Below are 19,255 nucleotides of genomic sequence, written 5' to 3'. Positions count from 1 at the left end.
GAAGTTGAATGATGTTTCGGCGTTGCATGGCTGGGTTGGGAGGCTCAAATTGAGATGATGTGTGTGATGCATATGACACTGTTCTGGACGGTTTAGGATATCGATTGATTTCATGATCTAGTTGTTACATTTCGGGTACCTGGTAACGTGACAGCAACTTTATTGCTCCCACGATCTTGATGGATGAACAAAGTTTGTCCCAATGTTCCAACAGGAAGGTGCTCAGGTCGGCCGTTCGAGGACGCGAGTGTGTGGGGGCTAAACAAGGGGCGGGGAGGACGGAAGTGGAGGTTAGCCCCCGTGGCCCCCAAAGGCTTGCGCAAAGACTCCATCACGTTATCACCTCTTGATTCTTCTCAACGGCCTCAAATGCCGGTACCTTTGTCTGAATTGCCTCTAAAAGTAGGTACCTTTGTTGGTGCTGCGCCTTATGCTAAGCTTACTACGTCTAGTCGTCCGGCAAGCGTAGCATTCCATAGGTGGACGATGAGTCGTCGGCGCCGAGAATCATTTCCCAAATCTGCAAGGCTGCCTGGAGTCACAGTTGCACGCCGACCTAGACCTTGTCTGTTGGACTAGCTTTTTTTACCCGAGCGGTTACTCAACCCAAGCGAGCCACTACGGCAACGATACATGGGTGTATATCTCGAGGCTGTGCCTCTCAGATGGTAAGCAACAGAAATATCGGCACACGCTTGGCTAGTACTGACCCGAAAACTGTAGCCCTAACCGGCCGGATGCATAGAGGTTATGCCGGTACCTCGCGGCTCTTGGGTCTCATTCTGGTCGCTGCGACGCGATGGTGTCGTTGCATTGATGAACAGATAAGCAAGGGTCTTGAGCAACGGCATTAGAGATGGCCCGCAGACGACTCAGATCGACGTGATGGCTTTCCCTTCTTCATGAGTATACAAGCGAGTGGGCTTCTCCCCCGCCTGACCCCGAGTTTCACGCCTGACCACGACTCTCTCACCGTCTTGGATCTCGTGGAAGTCGGCGTGCTTGTTGTAAGCCGACCATGTCCAGAATTTTGAAGGCGCCTTTCAAGGTCCTACGGACTAGGTCGCCGCCATCGAGTGATACTCAGTCTCAACAACCAGACGAGGATCTTCACAACACGAAGCCTTTGGTCCTTAGAACTCCTTTCTTGATTTCAATCGGTCTCTAGTAGGTGCCTCTTCTCCACTTTCATGATCAAGGTTCGCTAACAAGACTCATTGTGCTAGCATCATTGGCCTCATTGTGGCACTCGAATATGGTTTTCGAACAATCACAATCGCGGAAAACCGATTGCCCGTCCTTAATGAGTACGGGTACGAAGACGGTACCGGAGCCTATGGCCCCTTCCTGGCACCACGCCTCTATAAGGCTAGAGCAGAGGAAGACTCGTCCCAGTTGTCCACGACCACTGGATTCTCGTCCACTGGAACGCCATCTGCAACAAGCACGGCTCCTCCGGTCTTCACATCCTTTCCGCAAAACACCAGCAGCTCAGTGTTCACCCCGGAGCCGATCTTGATCTCAACGTCGACTTCAACGTCGACTTCAACGTCAACGTCAACGGCAACGTCAGGATGGGATGCCCTGCCAACAGAGGCCATGGAATTCGGTGAGCGTATCGGATATCCTGTCATACACGTTCCGACCAACGGAACTTTGAGCCCAAACAGAACCAGCCCCTATGGAATACAGCGTCGAGTGCCGCCCAAGGACAAGTATGGGCAAATAGCGGGATACCGAATCAGGCTATCCTTCTGGCATGTGGCATATTGGAAAAGTTCTCGGCCTGGGGACATACCATACGTCCGCACCCCAGTAAAGTTTATCAGCACTATCAACTTCTTTCCATTGGATAAAGCAACTGAATCGGACTGTACGATCATTTGCGACGGCCCTGCCTTCGTCTTTCTGGAGCCCTCGTGTTGGTCTGAGTGGTCAAAGGTTGCAACAGCCCAACGCGACATGCGCGCTCTCAATCCATCGATCATGGTAGAGTACAACGAATTTCCATTCGACGGTGCTCGGCCGTGTGCAAAGGTCGCCCCAGATATTGTGGAAACCAGACCGGTTACTGCTACTCTGTTTAACCCTCTTCCATCAGTCACAACCACTGAGCTCATATACGAAGATGTCGTGGTGACAGGACCGGGCCAGGGGTCATATGTTCCTTCGACCTACACTCTGAGTGATATTGACGGAAAGCCCACCACCACGGTGACTACGCCTGTTTGGGTGCCTGCTGAAACGGCGGTATACACAACAACCGTCATGACCTTGACAGACAGTAATGGCAGGCCGACCGCCACAATCACCGGACATGGGAGGAGCTTAGCGAACCAACCAAGAACCCTCTTCGATGACAAGGGGAAACCTACGGCCACAGTCATTGTGAACGGCGGGCGATGGGTATGGCAGACAAGAACAATGACAGGTGGGCATGGGACTACACCGATCGCAACGATCACTGCTTTTGCGACTCTGAAGTTTGCCACTGTCACTGGGTATGACGATAAAGGAGTGTTAACGACTGTGACGGGCAAATTTCCTCTTGTTCCCAAGACCATCACTATGCGTGATTCTAACGGGGTTCCCACGGCAACGGTAACCACGCAGGTGCCCACAACATACGACTGGGGGGTCACGATTACAGATTCCAACGGTCGACCTGTGGCCACAGTGTGGTCCAAAGATGACGCCGGTATCTTTCGCGCCTGGGACGATGACAGCGACGGGAATCCCGCCACCTTGGACACGGTTTCATGGGGTGCTTATCTTTTGGCATCGTTCCTGCCCATCATCATCACGTTACCGCTCACTATCCTGGCGCAAATCATCGATTCGCACGTCAAGGCGCTACTACCTTTGAAAGCCATGTCACGCCGCTCCGATGGGTCATCGGCCGAGGACTCATTGTTTCTTACAACAGGTGGCATCAAGGGTTTCTTCACCAGTTGGCGTCTCTTGTTTCATTCAAGAGAGCCAGGTTTGCTGCTCTCGCAGATGTTGATTCTTGTCTCCTCTGTTACCGCCTCGTTCGCAACAGAAGCTATTGGCTTTAAGCTCCATGGAGGTTGTACAATCGACAGCTTTGCTGGCTGTTTTATGGAGATTGCTATCTTCCGGGCGCCGGGTCGGCTTGTACAGGTCTTTTTGAGTTTAAGTCTAGCTGTGGTTGTCTTTTTGATATTCGCAATGTGGAACTGGCACAGAAACTGCGGATCGGATATGAGGAGTATTGCTGGTGTTGCTGCGCTCCTTACGGAGCAGACAACACGAGAAACCATCCACAAGGCCAAAGTCAACATCACGGACAAGTACGTCGAAAGAGAGAAGATGATCAAGGAACTGAGGGACCATAGATTTGCCCTGCGTCAAGTTGCGCAGGCACCACTACTGCCGCCCAACCCGAGGCACTCCCCAACAGCAACGTCCACATCCAGCGAGACATCCCTGGGACTGTCCTCGTCACAGTCGTCGTCACAGAAAAAGTATGGTCCGTATTGCACAGTGAGGCACTTGTCGAATCGGTCGAACACAAACAGGCCACACCTGGCCCTTGTTACACTGCCAAACGAAGGGCAGAAACAGCCCGGCGCGAGCAAGAAGACAAGCGATAAGAAGCTGTTTTCTCTCAACCCAGTAGCACAAGACTACATTGCCCAGGTGCTCTTTCTCCTCACCATCATCGGCTTTCTCATCATGATCTTGTACTACGAGCTCACAAGCTTTCACGACTCGGCCTTTGAGATCTTTATGAACTCACAGAACCTCGGTGTGCGCGCCTTATTTGCCGGTTTGGGTTTCATCATCTCGCTGTTTTGGGATTCTTACTTCTTCAGTAAGTACCTCACCTACTCCTATTCTTTAAAACCAGATAGCTAACCACTTCCCAACAGACATAGCAACCCGAGAACCCTACCGCCTCCTCTCCCGTCACCCCCGCCTCCTCCAGACAGACGGCACCAGACGATCCAACCGCTTCTTCACCACCCCTCCCCCCCTGCACGTCTTTGAGGCCCTCACCCCCTCTAGCGTCTTTTACAGCCTCCAGGATAGATCATTTATCGTCCCTACCGTGGCGGCTGTGACGGTGTTGTCGAAGCTGACCCCGCCGTTGTTGTCCAACATACCGTTTGTTCCTTGGCTTACGTGGGAGACTCACCAGGCGTGTGCTTGGTCGGTGGTGGGGACGTTGGTGTTGATGATTTTGGTGCTTGGGTGGAATTTAGTTGCGGTGAGGTACCCGTATATGCCGGTGAATCCGGGGGGTGACGGGATGGGGTTGGTTGGGTGGGTGTATTATCTTTGCGATTCGAATGTGAGGGCGGAGTTGGGGGAGGTTTATAGCAGGAGGCAGGAGGTTGAGAACGGGGGTGGGGTTCGGGGATGGTGGAAGGGAAGGGGACAAGGAGGGGAGAAGACGGAGGGATCGGAGGGGGAGAGGGGGAGATATGTTACTTTTGGGGAGGTGACGGAGGCTCAGACGGGGGGTGTGAGGGTGGGTATTGGGGAGTATGGAGTTGGGAGGGGGTAGATGGGGCTGGTGTACTCATTTGATAGCATTGAAAGGCATGAAATAATGATAATGAGGCGCCGATTCCAGGCATATTAAGCATGAGACATGTTGCATCAGTTAAACCGTGAACATCATTCCACCACGACCATCTGAAGTCTTTCCAGCGTAACGATATCTGGCAAAGTGATACAGTCCACGGAGTATTCGAGAGCTTATAACCACTTGGTCCGACAGCTCTTTTCTCAATAAGAAGAATCGAACGATTTAGTGTGGTAAAGCCAACGAACTATATCCCGAAACATCCATACGACACAAGTAAACCCGTCCCAAAAATCTTCTTCTGTCAATGACTTGTTTCAACGCCACTCCCCCAGTAAACATCAATAACCCTCACCCAATGACCACCATTGGCCCCCTCCCCCAACAATCAACCAACACCAAAGCAAGCCCGAGTTGGATCATATAGTCAAACGTTTGGGTGAGGTACCTAAGGTACTGTTGGTTGTGGACTGGATTGGGAGGTGGATTCGCGCTCGCTCGCTCCGTGTGGAAGCCCCTCATCCCGATAGAGAGAGCTGCAATTTCCGTGACGGGCCCCGGTTCATGAGGTGGCTAGAGCTCTTAGAGGGAGATGGTGCGACTGATTCTCAGTTTGAGGAAATATGCCATTGGGTAGAGTGTTTGGGTGCCCTGCAGTTGCTTGATAGGTACGGTGTGCACAAGGGGGGTGATTGCTGGATGGAAGGGGTGTAATTCTCTGTGAATGGTCGGCGGACCTGCCCCGATAATAGGAGGACATATCTCGACGATTGACGGGCAAGTCTCACCGGTGATTAGAGACATCCGCAGGTGGGACATGGGCCGTCCAAGACTAAACAAACTGTTTGAACAGACCTGGAGGTTTTGTGTGGGTTTTCTGGGAAAGGGTTGAGGTTGATATGAGGAATGAACGAATAGGTGCTAGCTTTCATGGCAATTATTTACCTAGGTATCAAGAAGTTAGGATATTGCGATACTCTTCACGGTGAATAATACGTCAGTATCAACATTCACGGAATTGGAAGTGGTTTGGTATGTTCGATCTGACCGAAAATTGTATAATGCATCACGTGTTCACCAAAAATCACAAAGTTTGAACAGTATTTGATCGGAACATTGTGGTCTTTCCATTTGGGGGTATTAACTATTATGTACAGTATACGTTTCGCCATGTATATCTTCCCAGCTGTCCCATGTATAATAAGTGAACCCTTCCCATGAATCTTCTCATCACCCTCTCTTTGCCCAAGGAGCATATCCTTCTTTAGCCCATCAATTGTTCCGACCGATCATGTAAACTTTCAAAAAGAAAACTCAAGGGGGTGACGAGATTATGGGGGGTATTTGCGATAAAGCGAAAAAAAAAATAGAAAATCCCGCCCCCAAAAATAGCCGCCAAATAATGCAATGCAGTAATGCTATGTGTTCGTGAAGGATCGTAAGAATTGGATATCAAGGCTGAACCCACCAGGGCGCCGAAAAAGACACTTTTGATAAAAATAAGGAAATGGGGTTTGTAGTGTACACGTTTTGTAGCCGCTCAAATCAAAAGATTTAGAGGGCAAAGGCAGCGAAGGCCGCGACGACGGCAGCAAGGCCGAAGCTGGCGGCAACACGCTCACCACCGGCGAGGACGACGCTCTGGGTGGGGCGGACGAGGCCTTCAGTGCCGGTGGGGACCGAGATGGTGGTGCCGTTGGCAGTGATGATGGCACCGCCACCGTTGTTGCCAGGAACACCGGGGAGACCGCCGTCGACGATGGGGGCAGCGGTGATGGGAACAACATCAACAACGCCGGCAGTGCCAGTGGTGAAGCCGATCTCGGGAACGGGGACGGTGGTGGCAATGACAACGGTGGTGCTGCTACCGGGGATCTCAACACCGGCATCATCAGTGCAGGGAACAACAGTGGTGGTGTCGATGGTGATGGTGGTGTAGATGGGAGCAACAGTGGGAGTGGCGGTGATGGTGAGGTAGGTGGTGACAGTAGGAGCCGTGACTACGGCGGGGTTACCACCAGCCCAAGGAGCGCAGAGACCCTGGAAGAAGATGACGGCCTCGGAGATGATCTGATCGGAACCACCGTGGGCGTACAAGCAGTCGTAGACGTTCTTGACGAAGAGAGCATCGGGGCAGTAGCACCCCGCATCAGTGTTGTCAGAGCAGCCGACCAGGAAGAGGAAGGTGTTCAAGCACGAGGGGACAACCTCAGGGCAAGGGAGAGTCTCGACGGGCTTGACAGAGGTGACAATGCCAGTGGTGGGGATGTCAATGACGGTGGTGGCGGGGGTCTCGGTAACACCAGGAGCAGGGACAGTGGTCTCGCCAGCGGCAGGAGAAGTCTCGCCAGCGGCAGGAGAAGTCTCGACAGGGGCGGGGGCAGAGGTCTCCTCAACAATAGGGGTCTCGATGACAGTGGTGAGAGTCTCGGTGACGGGGCAGATGGTGGTGGAGACGGGAACAGTCACGATTGTGGTCTTGATGGAGTTGGCCGGGCAGTCAGGGACGGTAGGCTCGCACTGGGTGATGGTCTCGGTCTGAGTGGTGAAGATGGTGGAGATGGTCTCGAACTCGGTGGTGATCACGGTCGTGATGGGAGTGGTGATGGCGGCAGGCTCAGTGCTGGTGGTCTCGCCGGCAACCTCAGTAGTAGTCTCACCAGCAGGCTCGGTGGCCGTCTCCTCGGCGGGGGCAGTGGTGGTCTCCTCAGCGGGAACAGTAGCGGTCTCCTCAGCAGGAGCAGTGGTGGTCTCCTCAGCAGGGACCGTAGCAGTCTCCTCAGCGGGAACGGTGACGGTGGACTCCTCAGCAGGGACAGTGGAGGTCTCCTCGGCGGGGACGGTAGCCGTAGACTCCTCGGCAGGGACAGTGGAAGTCTCCTCAGCAGGGGCAGTGGTCTCGGGAAGGACAGCAGTGGAAGTCTCGCCGGGAACAATAGCAGTAGAAGTCTCGGTCTCAGCGGGCGAGGTCTCAACAGGGGCGGTGCTGGTCACATCGGCAGGAGTGGTGACAACGGCAGTGGTGGTGGCAGGCTTGGTAGTCGCGGGCTTGGTGGTCACAGGCTTGGTGCTGGAGGCAGTGTTGCAGTCGAAAGAGACAGTGGGGACCTTGATGGCGCAGCTCTTCTTGGGCTTGTTCTGAGGAGGGAAGATGATGGTGACATTCTTGGCACCACCGCACTGCTTGTTCTTGATGGTGGTACCGGACTTCTTGCAAGCGTGGCGAGTCTTGCAGACAGAGCCGTTGGGCATGTCATAGTGGAACTCGAGATCGCAGTCGAACTCGGGCTGGACAACAATGGTGCCGAGGGAGAACTTGTCGACAACGGGACCGCAGCCGAAAGATGGAGACTTGTTCTTCTCAGGGTGGCAAGTACCACCAATGAACTTGCCGCTGCCGGGGCGAGAGTCGAAACGACCCTTATTTCCGTCACTGCCGCACTCGAAGCCCTTGAAGGTGAAGTCTCCGTAGTTGGCGAACGGACCAGGAATGAGATCAGCCCAGTCGAAGCCGGATTGCTGCTTGGGGGTACACTTGTTGTCGATGTTCTCGGGGCAGGTGAAAGCAGGAGCCTTCTTGAACTGTTGGAGGTGTAAGCGACTGAGCCAGGTGTGGAAGAGATGACGATCTTTCAACTTACAGTGGCCTCTACGCCGGCCGCGAGGGCGATAAGGGGGATATAGCTCTTCATGGTGACGAGCTGCGTGTCAATATAGACAGTAGAACGATAGACTGGGTATAGTTTATGGCGGTGGGCTGAATGAATGCCGGTAGAATATCGGGCGAACCTTGCGCCTTCAGATACAATGCTGGCTTAAAATGATGATGCCGTCTGAACGATTGTGTCGACAAGGAAATCCAATGATGGTTGGAAAAGAAAAGAAGCTTGAGGCAAAGAAGCGAATGACTTTGCCGTCGGTTGTTGGTTAGAGGTAAGGTAAAGGAAATGCCACACCACAAAACGTTTGAACACTACTGACCGAGAAAGAGAAGAGCGGGAACGGAGGCGAGGGCAGGACTCTGTTTATACCAACATGAGGGCATAACATCGGGTCCATGACCCCCCATGCAAAGGAGAACTCATGTCACTTCATGGTGGAGAGTCTGGCCCAGACAAGGCCGTGGGCCAGCCAGACCAGCATCCCCTAGCAACTGCGTTCACACCCTGTGTCGTTGGGAACGGGCAGAACGGCCCAACATGGCAGCCAGTGAGGGCTTCGTGGGCGCTAGGACCCTTTGCTCCTCTGGCGATGTGACGTTTGGCGAGGGGTGAGGTCAGGGCCAAAGTTCACGAAAACAGTCGTCTCCACATTGAAAATGCCCGGCCGATGTTGCGCTGCTGTCTCTTGGTGGCGCGCGGCTCCAGGGGCGGCAGGCAGGGGGTACTGGTAAGCGACAGGGGTGCGCTAGAGATCTGGTCAAGGGGTTGGCTGAAGGCTTTGAAAGCTGCCCATCGATGTGGCCCAATCGGTTACACATCTCGACGTCTGAACGGAAAGGGAATGTCTTACTCTCTCACTTCTGTCCTGTAAAAGGGTCAGTTCAGGCACTGCAATTATAAATGGCTCTGCGTGAGCGGCAAGAGGCCTGCCTGCGGCAAAAAGGGCGAATGCGATGAGCATTTCGCTGTTGCCTCTCTGTCACAGCTCACCGTGCTACAATCCGGGTATTCTTCATGTCGGTAACCCTATTCTCGTTGCTGGGTAAGCAAAGCCATGCTGCCGGACACGAGATAGGATCCATTTTCTGTGATGATATTGAATGTTGAGCACGAGCACGCACCCCTTTACGTCCTGTGCCTTCACCCGTACACAGAGTGATTCCGGCAAAAGAAGGCAGTGATGAGCGCGCGGATGGCACCTTGATGGTGCAGGCAAAATGGGGACTTGCCCAAAAGCTTGAAACAGGTGGCTGTCTGCTTCAGGCTGCTCAGCCACATTCGAACGGTGACGCTACTGCAGGTACGAAGCCATTCCCGCACGATGCATTTTGGGCTGCAGCTGCTGACTTCCAATTGATCCTTCTGTCATTGTTCGACTTCTGGCAGCCCTCTCTGCTTCAGCGATGTTCCTGGATTTCCCCAGCGTTCGGCTCTGGGATCGTTGGCTACCAGGAACCGATCATCAAAACTCCACCCCCGCCCAAAACGGCTGTGGTTCGTTATTCCCCACAATGAAGCGTTTCCCAAAACGATGCTCAATCACGGCCCGACTTGCTTGTTCTAGAGTCAACCCTGTTCGTCATTCCAACAACCGGACCTCCGATCTCTCCACGCCGGGAGTAGCGACCGAGTTTATCGATTGATGGAAAAGGGGGCTCACAAACGAGTCGTCGCCTCATCTCCGCTGCCAAGAGATATTGTCAATGCTCAGAATAACTTCAAAAATACACCCGTTAATTGAGGTCAGCTGAGCTGGTATTATTTCTCTGTCTGTGAGTGCATTCAACACACAGAATCGCTACCTAGTACTCCGTAATCGAACGGGTGTCCGCAGAATCGAAGTGCCGCGTTTCACCGCACCCGCTGTCAGTTGTCCCTGGACTGGCGCCAGCAGTTTCATGTTTCAGGTCTGACCAGCCCATCAGAGTCTGGGTCGGGGATATCTGACCAATCAACATGAGCCGCTTTTCTCGGACCGAGGTCTCCACTGGAACATTGTTCCCTTTCCACGATGTCACTGATGTCCAGAAGCATCGTGAACTCAATTTCGCAGAGGCCAAACGATCATATGCACTGCTACACTGACGGCTGACCACGGAGCGTCCTGTGCGCTTTTCACAGTCACGACCTCCAACGAAATAGGGAAAACTGGATCACATTGCAACGGTATTCACGGACTCATCAAGCTGCCGATCTCCAATATCTGCTGGACGGCCAATTCCCCTAGTATCGGCCGCTTTGACGACGAGATGGAGTCTGCAATTTCAACACAGCTGTCACGGGTTCAACTGGCATCATCGAGAAACGAACATAGCTTGCCGTTCATATCAAGCACTGGTGCCGTTTTAGTGTAGTCCCAAAATAGGAGCGATCCAGCAAGAAAATCCCCGGTTGACGCTCGCCAAATTCGCGGTTCCTGGGTCCACGAGGCGCTGCCGCCAGCGAATCGCCCCGTCAGATCGGGTTGATCGGCAGCCTCCGTTTCTGACAACCGCCCACCCAGCCCTTGAAGGCGTCTAGGAGCCGCCCGAAACGCCGCCTTCAGTGTCAACTCAACTCTCAAAAACGCTCATCACAGACATTCTTCTCGCATACGCAGTAATTGTGAATAACTTCTTGCTAATGACAAATGGTACGCTGATAGCTCGGTGTCCGGGCACTTTGACGAGAACTGGTGGACGACCGAGACATCGCGACAGGGACAGGGTGTAAACCCCACAACTCGCTTGGAGCACGCACTGCCAAGAGCAACCATCGCCAGGCGTTTCTTTCCAAGTTCAGACAGGTGGTGCAACGGTGGAGAGTTATGCCAAGCACAACCCCTTGTTGTGTTCTGCTCAGGGGTTCCTCAGTCTTGTTTCGAGTTGAAGCCATCACATTCGTATCCAACGCTGGAACACACATGAACCAAAGCTCTGGCCACCGCAAGAATGTGCAGATAGCTTCGCCTGTGAGAAAGAGACCATTCAGTTGTGGTCCATCACCCAAGTCATGTTGAGATTACCCAAGGCCCGAGCCACCAACAGCTGGTTCAAAGCGCAAAGTTATCGTGCGCTGGACAAGTTCATGGTGTATGGAGTCTTCAAGCGTCTTGGAGACCCGGTAACACCGATGTCTGATGAGACCGAGGCGGCGATTCCAGCCATACGGATATGGGGATCCTACTTCGTGGCTGCGACTTCGGCATTTCTTGTGTCATCGTCTCTTGGGTTGGGAAAATCACGATCCCTTCCAGCTCAGCCCAGCTCGATAACGCCAAGTCAAAGCTCTGAACAAGAACCCAGCGGTCTGGATGAAACAAAGCAACACCACACGAACGGCGAATACGCTACACCAAGATCCTTTACGATCCTACTTTGCATCTGTCATACCCATGGCAGGATATTCATCCTGATGCGCCGGCCCGCTGCCCAGGTCGATCAAATTGTAAACAAACAAAGATCAGATCTTTATCCCCTTCCTAACCAGTCATGCCCACCTCGTTACACCAGACCTCTGGTCCTCGACCATGTTTGTATAACTCATCCAAAGCTCAATGCACCTCTTCAAAAGACGGACGGCACGGCACGGCGTAGCCAACCCGACCGTCTGGACTGCCTAAAAAGAGACGAATCGGCCGCTTTTATCATCCCTCCACCGGCTGTCAAACGTTGGATGGGGGCACAAAATGCGGCACACACCAGATGGCCGCATATCACCGCCTTTCAGGTCCCGTTCCGGGTCTTCCTTCCGGCCCGGACGACCGGCCTCGTTCTTAACTACTTAATTTGTATACATAACGTCCAACGACAGCTGCCTGCCCGTTTGCTTGAACGCCGGCCCGTTTCCGTCTGTTTGAGGTGATATTATACCGGCGTTTGTATTACCTCGGCTGGTCTGATAGAGTGACCACCGGCCACTGCTAAGCAAAAGAACCAGCTTTGGTATCAGGTAAACTGGTCATCATAAACATGCTGTAAGCTTTACTATCCACACAAGTGAGTCTCAGCCTTCAGCCAAGTGTTCGAGGTACTGTGTCCTGTCGACACGGCCGGACTGTCTTCCGGCCTATGTACGAGGACAGTTCGGAAGACGCCACACCCACACCCATCAAATAGAATAGTTTAGCTCTATTCAGTGGGGGGTTAGCATTGAAATCCCGCCGGCCTCGTAGAACTTGTAGATCTGTAGGCATTGGGACCACCTACACAACCTTAAAGCATGTCCCTCTCATTCGGTCAAGTTTGATAACTGCGCTCCGGAAACTTTATTCGGGCCTGCTTATGGTCGAGCGGTACTTTTTTCGACGTGAAGTTGGTTGATTTGAGGCCGCTTATCTGATGAAGCTATCAGTTTGCAAGCTGCATTAATGGCTACTAGGTAAGAACTGGTGTGTTCAACGTCATGTAAAACTTCATAAAGACAAGCATGTCTGTGCCTGCCACCGTAGTATCTCCCTAGCCATTCATCAGAACTATAAGTGGAGAAATAATGACACAATCAAATCTGCTCATCAGCTACAGACGAGATTCTGAACAGACCGGCGTAGCCTGAAGCTTCTCATCATACGTTCTTTCCCTTCACACATATTCCCTCCTTACCTTCCTCACCAACCAACCCTTCCTCCTTCCCACCGCCCTAGTTCCTTCCCCAGCATCCAATCCACCCCTTCCTTCCTCATCTGCCAGCCGCAACTCCTTCTCTCCTTCCCCTCCTTCCAGCTTATAGCCATTCCTTCCACACCTCCCCTCAACAAGCAATAAACTCCCATATGGTGTAGTGGTTAGCATACCAGGCTTTCACCTACCTACTGACAACAGTTAAGAGGAATCTGAACCACCCTGGAGCCCCGGGTTCAATTCCCGGTATGGGAAGTTCGTTTTGCTGGCTTCTCCATTTTTCTTTTCTGTTTCGTATTGTGATGATGGTTGATTATTCTGGTGGTATGTCACCGTTCGAAGGCCTGATAAACAAACCCCAATAGACTCATGTCGAGCGACAACAAGTAATGGATTTCATTATTTTAGTCTTCCAGAAGATGAATACGGCAAACGGCATGGCACCTATTTGCTCTCTGTCCAACAGTAACTATCAGTTCTTCTCGAATGTTAGTGAGGTACATATATTGTAAGAAAGCACCTGACGGGAAAGTCGTCGGTGAAAAGTCATAATAAATAAACTGTTGCTATTTGTTGTCTAATCATGGCATATCTTACGCATTTCATACAGGGATACCACATCGGCTGTTTATCTGCCGCATCCTCCATCAAAAGTCGACACTGGTGGTATATGTCATGGCTTCCAGGCACATCTCGTTAAGTTTCTCAGTGCTGTGGACAATCTCTTTCACATACTACCTATGCAACCCTTGGATGAAATCGATGACTGGATATAGACTAAGAATCCCATTGCTTAAACAACCAAAAATAGGGCAACAATCACCACCGAGTCAACATCAAAATGTCATCAAAGAAGCTCCAGATCTTGGTCTATTATTCATATCACCTCATCCACCGCACACTCACTCACGCACCCCCCTGCAACCTCCTAATCCTCTCCTCCGCCGCCCTCGCCCTCCTCTCCCTATCCAGCTTCATCCTCTGCTCAGCCGTCAACCCCCTCGTCTCCTCCTCCCTCTGATTCAGCGGAGCCCCTCCCAACACGCCCCCCTTCCTTGGTTTACCCTCCTTCACCACCGGCCCTTCCTTCTTCAGCCTCTCCTCCTCAGCCTTCCTCCTCTGCTCCTCCTCCTTCTTCTCCCTCTCCGCTCGCTTATCTGCGTCTTCCCTTTTCAGAGCAGCAGGAACATGCGCAGCCTCCCAATCCCACTTTTTCTCGCCTGCCTCTGACCTCGCTACCCTAAACGCATCCCGCGTGGCGCGATCACCGGCAAGATCGAAGGGAGTTTTCCCTTCCGAGTTGAGAATCGTTGGATCAGCGCCGGCGCGGGTAATGAGACCTACTATTACGGCTGCCGAGTTTTGCGAGGCGGCAAAGTGTAGAGGGGTGGGAGTGTGATGGTTTTGTTGGGTGTCTTTTGGTTGGAAGACAAAGTTGGCGCCGAGTTTGTTGTTGGTCAAATACGACAACAAGGCAGGGAGTTTTGACCGGCGGATGATGGACTGTAGCTGGGTGGTGTGGAAGATGGCCGCCTCTTCCTCTTCTGATAGTTTCGGCGCCGCTGGCTTTGACTCTTTTGGCTTTGTAATCTTGGATGGCTCAGCAGTCGGTGCTTCTGGTTCTGGCTGAATCTCCTTGACTTTTAGTCTGGTGAGCTCGATAAACGACCGCATGAGTTCGTTCTGGGTTGCTCTTCTCGTGTTGAAGGGGAAGCCTCGGATGCGAGGGTCGTTGGCGCGAAGGACTTGGCCTTCATATGGACCGAAAAGGGTTCTCCGGTTCGTCATGCCAGTTGCGCGGATGAACAGGAGGTCCGAGGTGTCAATGAGGTTCTTCCAGTCTTTCAGGAGATTTCGAACATCCTCAACCAAGGCCTGCTCGTTGTAACGACGAAGGGACGAACCAGCGGAGTGGGCCGTTCCCTTTGCGTTATCGTTCGCCGACTGAGAGCCACCCTGCTTGCGACGAGTGGTATAACGATGGAACGTCTTGTGCGCCAGGACAACAGCTTCTCTGTTCAAGGGGCCTGTAGTGCCGTGTTTGCTCTTCTTCGGTGCCAGTGAAACAACCATAGCAGCGAAATGGCCACCTCCGATCATACACATAAATATGTGCTGCCCATTGTAGCTCGCCGGCACAGACTGCGCATCTTTTGGAGGCTTGGGCATGGAGATGGGCGCAAGCTGTCTCTTCTTGATCGCCTCCACGATGACATCCTCATTTTCCAGCTCCTCGGCGGTGAACAGGGCTCTGTAGATTCCATAGTATGTCTTTTCTGGCAGCTTGGGGGACTCGAACCAAAGTAATGGTGCCTTGCCCGTGCCTTTCTTCTGTTTTGTATCCACATCGTCACCTTCGTCATTCGGTTTGCGCTTGTCCGCCAGATTGGCCTGTTTCTTCAACAGAGCGGTAAGAGTGGTCTCCTTGCGCCCGGTATCCTCCTCTTCGTCTTCGCTATCTTCGCTTTCGGAACCTGAAATGCTCTCGTCGAGCTCATCGACAAGCTTTTCGAACTCGGCCTCGGAGACTGGGCTGAGGCCATGGAGCTTTTGCTTGAGGTTGTAGTGGTGTAGATCGGTCTTGAGATGCTCCCTCTGCTCTTGTACTGTGACAAACGACAGACTGCAAAGGGAACAAGCTTGCGATCCGATCACATTGTCGGCCGTCGCGGGGCTTGGAGTTTGGGTCGCTGTTGTGGTATCGTCTTGAACTGCCAGTCCATCGCTCGCATCGGCATCGGTCTTGAGGGACAGAGTGGTAACAACGTCTTGTGGGAGATCGTAGAGGTAAAGTGGCCGCCGCAGGAGCTCGTCCTGTGGTTTTGCCATTGCGCGCTTGGTTTCGGGGCGTTTGCGACTGGCGATAATAGGGAGCGTTGATGGTTGGAGGTTTCGTGGAATGAGGACTTGGATCGCAGCTCAATCAAACACCGGTCTTTTCATGGGGATAATTAGACTGAGAGACACCTGGCTCTATCTCCCGCTCCAAGCAATAGTATGCTTTCCAACACGATCTTTTTAAATCATTATTTCAAAGCTTCACGAATGGTGGCGCGGGGCAATTCCTTATCGCCAAGTGGTACACCGATAAGAGTCATACCGAGATACGTCACTCTACGGACCCTAACCCTTACAGTGATTTAGCACTGGAAAGATACAAAAAAGATTCAGAAAACTATATATGATTCACTGCACGAAACTAATAAGAGGGAGGAGGGCTCAATTAAGAAAAAAACAAAAGTAGAATATCAATTATTACAATCGAGACACCACTTGGTGCCTACCGATATACCTTACCCTAGGGAGATCCACACGACTAAATACAGCTCACCTACCTTCGTCAAATGAACAACGAGAAGAGGCTTGTGCAAAGAGAAAGCTCAGCGATATCGTGATTACGAGAAAGACAAGTTAGTCCTATCTTGTAGGCTGATTTAACTCAACGCTCAGCTCACTCCAAACCCACTTCTTGTTGTTATCTCACCTTGAAAGAAATACAGACAACGAGACTTGTTCACCTAGTCGAATGAAAACCGAGAAGTGGGCTGTATTCCAGGAGAAAACTGAGCAAAATCATTGTTCTGAGAAAATCCAGCGGACTCGGGAAAAAGGTTCTCGCTCGCCTGATTTGACTCAACGCTCAGTTGTGTCCAGCGTACCTCTCGCTCGGGTTCAGCGATGTTGTTCTTCGAAGAGATGCCCGTCCAGGTTCCGCATAATCGAGCCAGAGTCTCATCATGAACCTGTGGGGCTTCTCGATCAGTGATGGTGTTCTGAGAAGATTGCCTCGACGACTCACTCAGACTCGGTCTTGAGGGGGAGTTCTCAGCCGGCGGGTAGACAACCTCCTCACTCTCAATCCGCTCCCTGCGCCTTCGCCCAGCCCACTCCAATGTAGCGTGGCGGATATACTGAAGGCGCTCAAGATACTCATCCCGTGTCTCTCCTCTGTAGCGACGAAGGACCTTGGCCAGGGTGGAAAGATCATTACGGGGAGAGTGAACACGCTTCCGGTACTCTTCAGCAGGGTCACAAGATACCCAGAAAAGCTCAGCACTAGGGACATACGAAGGATGAACAGCATAATTAATGCCACGCTCAGCCTTGTAAGCCCAGTAGCTCAAGATGATGTAAGGGCTGTCAGTTACAAGAGGCGCGTAGAAATCACGGCACTCTCGGCAAAAACCGAATTTTGCACTAGTAATCACCTCCGGGTTGTCACACCGAGCCCGAGTCCTCGAAGTCAACATACACGGAACAGCATGCTCGTAGATATGTGTACACACCGTATAAACCTTGTGCTCGAGTTGACACATTTTGATGGTCAAAAAGGGCTAGCTTTATCTCTATACTCAAAAAGTTAAGTAGGTCGATATCGAGACAGGCTTTTACGATAACACGAATGTTGAAGCAAGCTGAGATGTGGGATGTGAAACGATGCTGTTGTAGTGCCATCACGACCAGCGTTGGCCTTAAATACACGAGATGAAGCCAACATCATTGATGCATATAACTGCATTGTAGTCGGGAGTTGTTGACAGTAGTCAAAACAATGGCTTTGTTCCGGCATCAGTTCTCTTGTGAGCGTTAGTATCAGACAGTAACTTGGCAACTTCAGGGACAAAGAGGTCATAATGGTATTGTTGAAGGTCACCAAAATGATTGGGTGAGAGTTGCGAACAGGTTAGGCAGTGGCTATAATGGATTTTGGAGCAAGCATCCTCCTTCACCACAAATAGTTGATACACATAAGTATGTTGGTCCATGTGATGTTGTAAACCATGCATTGAAAGTAAACTAAAGGGCCTTTTAAATACCTTTAAAGGCCTTTTAATTATCTCGAAGGCCTATTAACTTTATTTAAGAGCCTAGTAGTCATCCTTTAAGGTGTAGATAAAATATGGGCCAACTTATTTGTGTGTCAATTATTATGTGGGCAGGTGGCATCTCCGTTCTCGTTCAGATAATGTCCCATACTGCGACGTAACGAAACCAAAAGGTTGATTTTCAACATGATCCTCACGAGAATGGACGAGCCTGCAAGTAGGAAACGTTGATGTTGTTATGTTGAACGCTTACTCATCGGGCCGTCAAAAGCCGAGGCGCGATGCCGCAGCTGAAGGATAATCATGAGGTAATCGTCGGTCAGCAAGTCTCGGCAGGCAACTCTCCACCACCCTCAACCATCATGAAGACAAAGCAATCCAGAGATCGGAAAATGATGATCTAGAACCCTAGGTCTCTAATACATGAATATATGATCACTCAATCTCACTTAAGCATCGTGTCACGACTTCTCTCCCAATCCAGTGTCTACCAGCTTCTTCTCGCCTCCATCGAGAAGCAATCCTATAGTCTATATGAGGCGTCCTTTCCTTCTCCTCTCAATTCTCATCGCATTTTTCGCAATCATCCTCACATACTACAAGCCTGACATTCTTCAGATCTTGACTACATATACAGGCACCACCATCCTCACCCTAACAACCCACCTCACAAGCCTAATCACCAACCCCAACATCACCACCCCATCACACATGAACACCGCCAAAACAACCATGTCTCGCACCCTCCACCACGCCAAAATCACCCCCCATCTCTCCTCCACCCGCGGCCACTCAGACCACGGCTGGCTAAACACCTACCACTCCTTCTCCTTTGCAAACTGGTACCACCCCTCCTACACCAGCTTCGGCTCCCTCCGCGTCCTCAACGAAGACCGCGTAAAGCCCCAATCCGGCTTCCCAACCCACCCCCACCGCGACTTTGAAATCTTCTCCTACATCCTCTCCGGCGAGCTCACCCACCGCGACTCCATGCTCACCAAAGGCGCCGAGGGTGACAATGTCTCCCCCGATCAGTTCTACCGCATGAAGCGCGGTGACATCCAGTTCACCACCGGCGGAACGGGGATCGCTCACTCAGAGTTCAACGAGCACAGGAGGGATACTGTCCACTTCTTGCAGATTTGGGCTTTGCCTTGGAAGAGAGGGCTGAAGCCGAGGTATCATACCAGGCATTTTAGTGAGGAGGATAAGAGGAAAGGGTTTGTGACGATTTTAAGTCCGCTGAAGGGGGGTGTGGACGCTACTGCTGAGCAAGAGGCCAAGGCGGAGGCGGTGGTCGAAGGGACAATTCCTATTCATGCTGACTTCTTGATGGGGGCGGGGATTATCACTGGTGGTGGCAAGTTTGAATGGATTGTGGGAGGAAGAGGGAATGTGACGGAGCAGAACAAGAGGAAGGTTTTTGTTCACTTGCCCATGACCAAGGGAGGGAAGGCGAGTATCAGGTTGGATGGGAGAGACGATGCTGTATTGAAGGAGGGAGATGGAGCGTTCATCGAAGGAGTGAACAAGGGAGATAAGCTCTTAGTGGAAAGTGTTGGCGAAGTCGAGGCTGAGGTTGTGGTTTTGGATACCGCGTAGGCATGGTTGGCT

At 51.9% G+C, this 19,255-nt stretch overlaps 4 protein-coding genes across 4 annotated transcripts, besides 1 other annotated feature; 2 read left to right on the top strand and 2 right to left on the bottom strand.

Annotated features, from left to right (window-relative positions):
• Positions 1-1,599: 1,599 nt before the first annotated feature.
• Positions 1,600-3,882, top strand: PODANS_1_17490 (uncharacterized protein; the record flags this gene model as incomplete). Its single annotated transcript, XM_001907164.1, has 1 exon — positions 1,600-3,882. The coding sequence occupies one exon, from the start codon at positions 1,600-1,602 to the stop codon at positions 3,880-3,882; it is 2,283 nt and encodes a 760-aa protein (XP_001907199.1).
• A 2,227-nt stretch (positions 3,883-6,109) lies between these two features.
• On the bottom strand, positions 6,110-8,247 carry PODANS_1_17480 (uncharacterized protein; the record flags this gene model as incomplete). The annotated part of the gene is made up of 2 exons (XM_001907163.1): positions 6,110-8,137; positions 8,197-8,247. 2 exons carry the CDS (start codon positions 8,245-8,247, stop codon positions 6,110-6,112), a joined length of 2,079 nt encoding a protein of 692 aa, XP_001907198.1.
• A 4,714-nt stretch (positions 8,248-12,961) lies between these two features.
• Positions 12,962-13,070, top strand: a tRNA (tRNA-Glu).
• A 651-nt stretch (positions 13,071-13,721) lies between these two features.
• Positions 13,722-15,644, bottom strand: PODANS_1_17470 (uncharacterized protein; the record flags this gene model as incomplete). Its single annotated transcript, XM_001907162.1, has 1 exon — positions 13,722-15,644. One exon carries the CDS (start codon positions 15,642-15,644, stop codon positions 13,722-13,724), a length of 1,923 nt encoding a protein of 640 aa, XP_001907197.1.
• Positions 15,645-18,175: 2,531 nt separating this feature from the next.
• PODANS_1_17460 (uncharacterized protein) lies at positions 18,176-19,243 on the top strand (the record flags this gene model as incomplete). Its single annotated transcript, XM_001907161.1, has 1 exon — positions 18,176-19,243. One exon carries the CDS (start codon positions 18,176-18,178, stop codon positions 19,241-19,243), a length of 1,068 nt encoding a protein of 355 aa, XP_001907196.1.
• Positions 19,244-19,255: the final 12 nt, after the last annotated feature.

This window comes from Podospora anserina, chromosome 1 (assembly GCF_000226545.1).
Source record: "Podospora anserina S mat+ genomic DNA chromosome 1, supercontig 4".
In the NCBI taxonomy this organism is placed as follows: domain Eukaryota; kingdom Fungi; phylum Ascomycota; class Sordariomycetes; order Sordariales; family Podosporaceae; genus Podospora; species Podospora anserina.
Note: the sequence above shows the minus strand (reverse complement) of the source record. Positions and strands in the feature narration are given on the sequence as shown.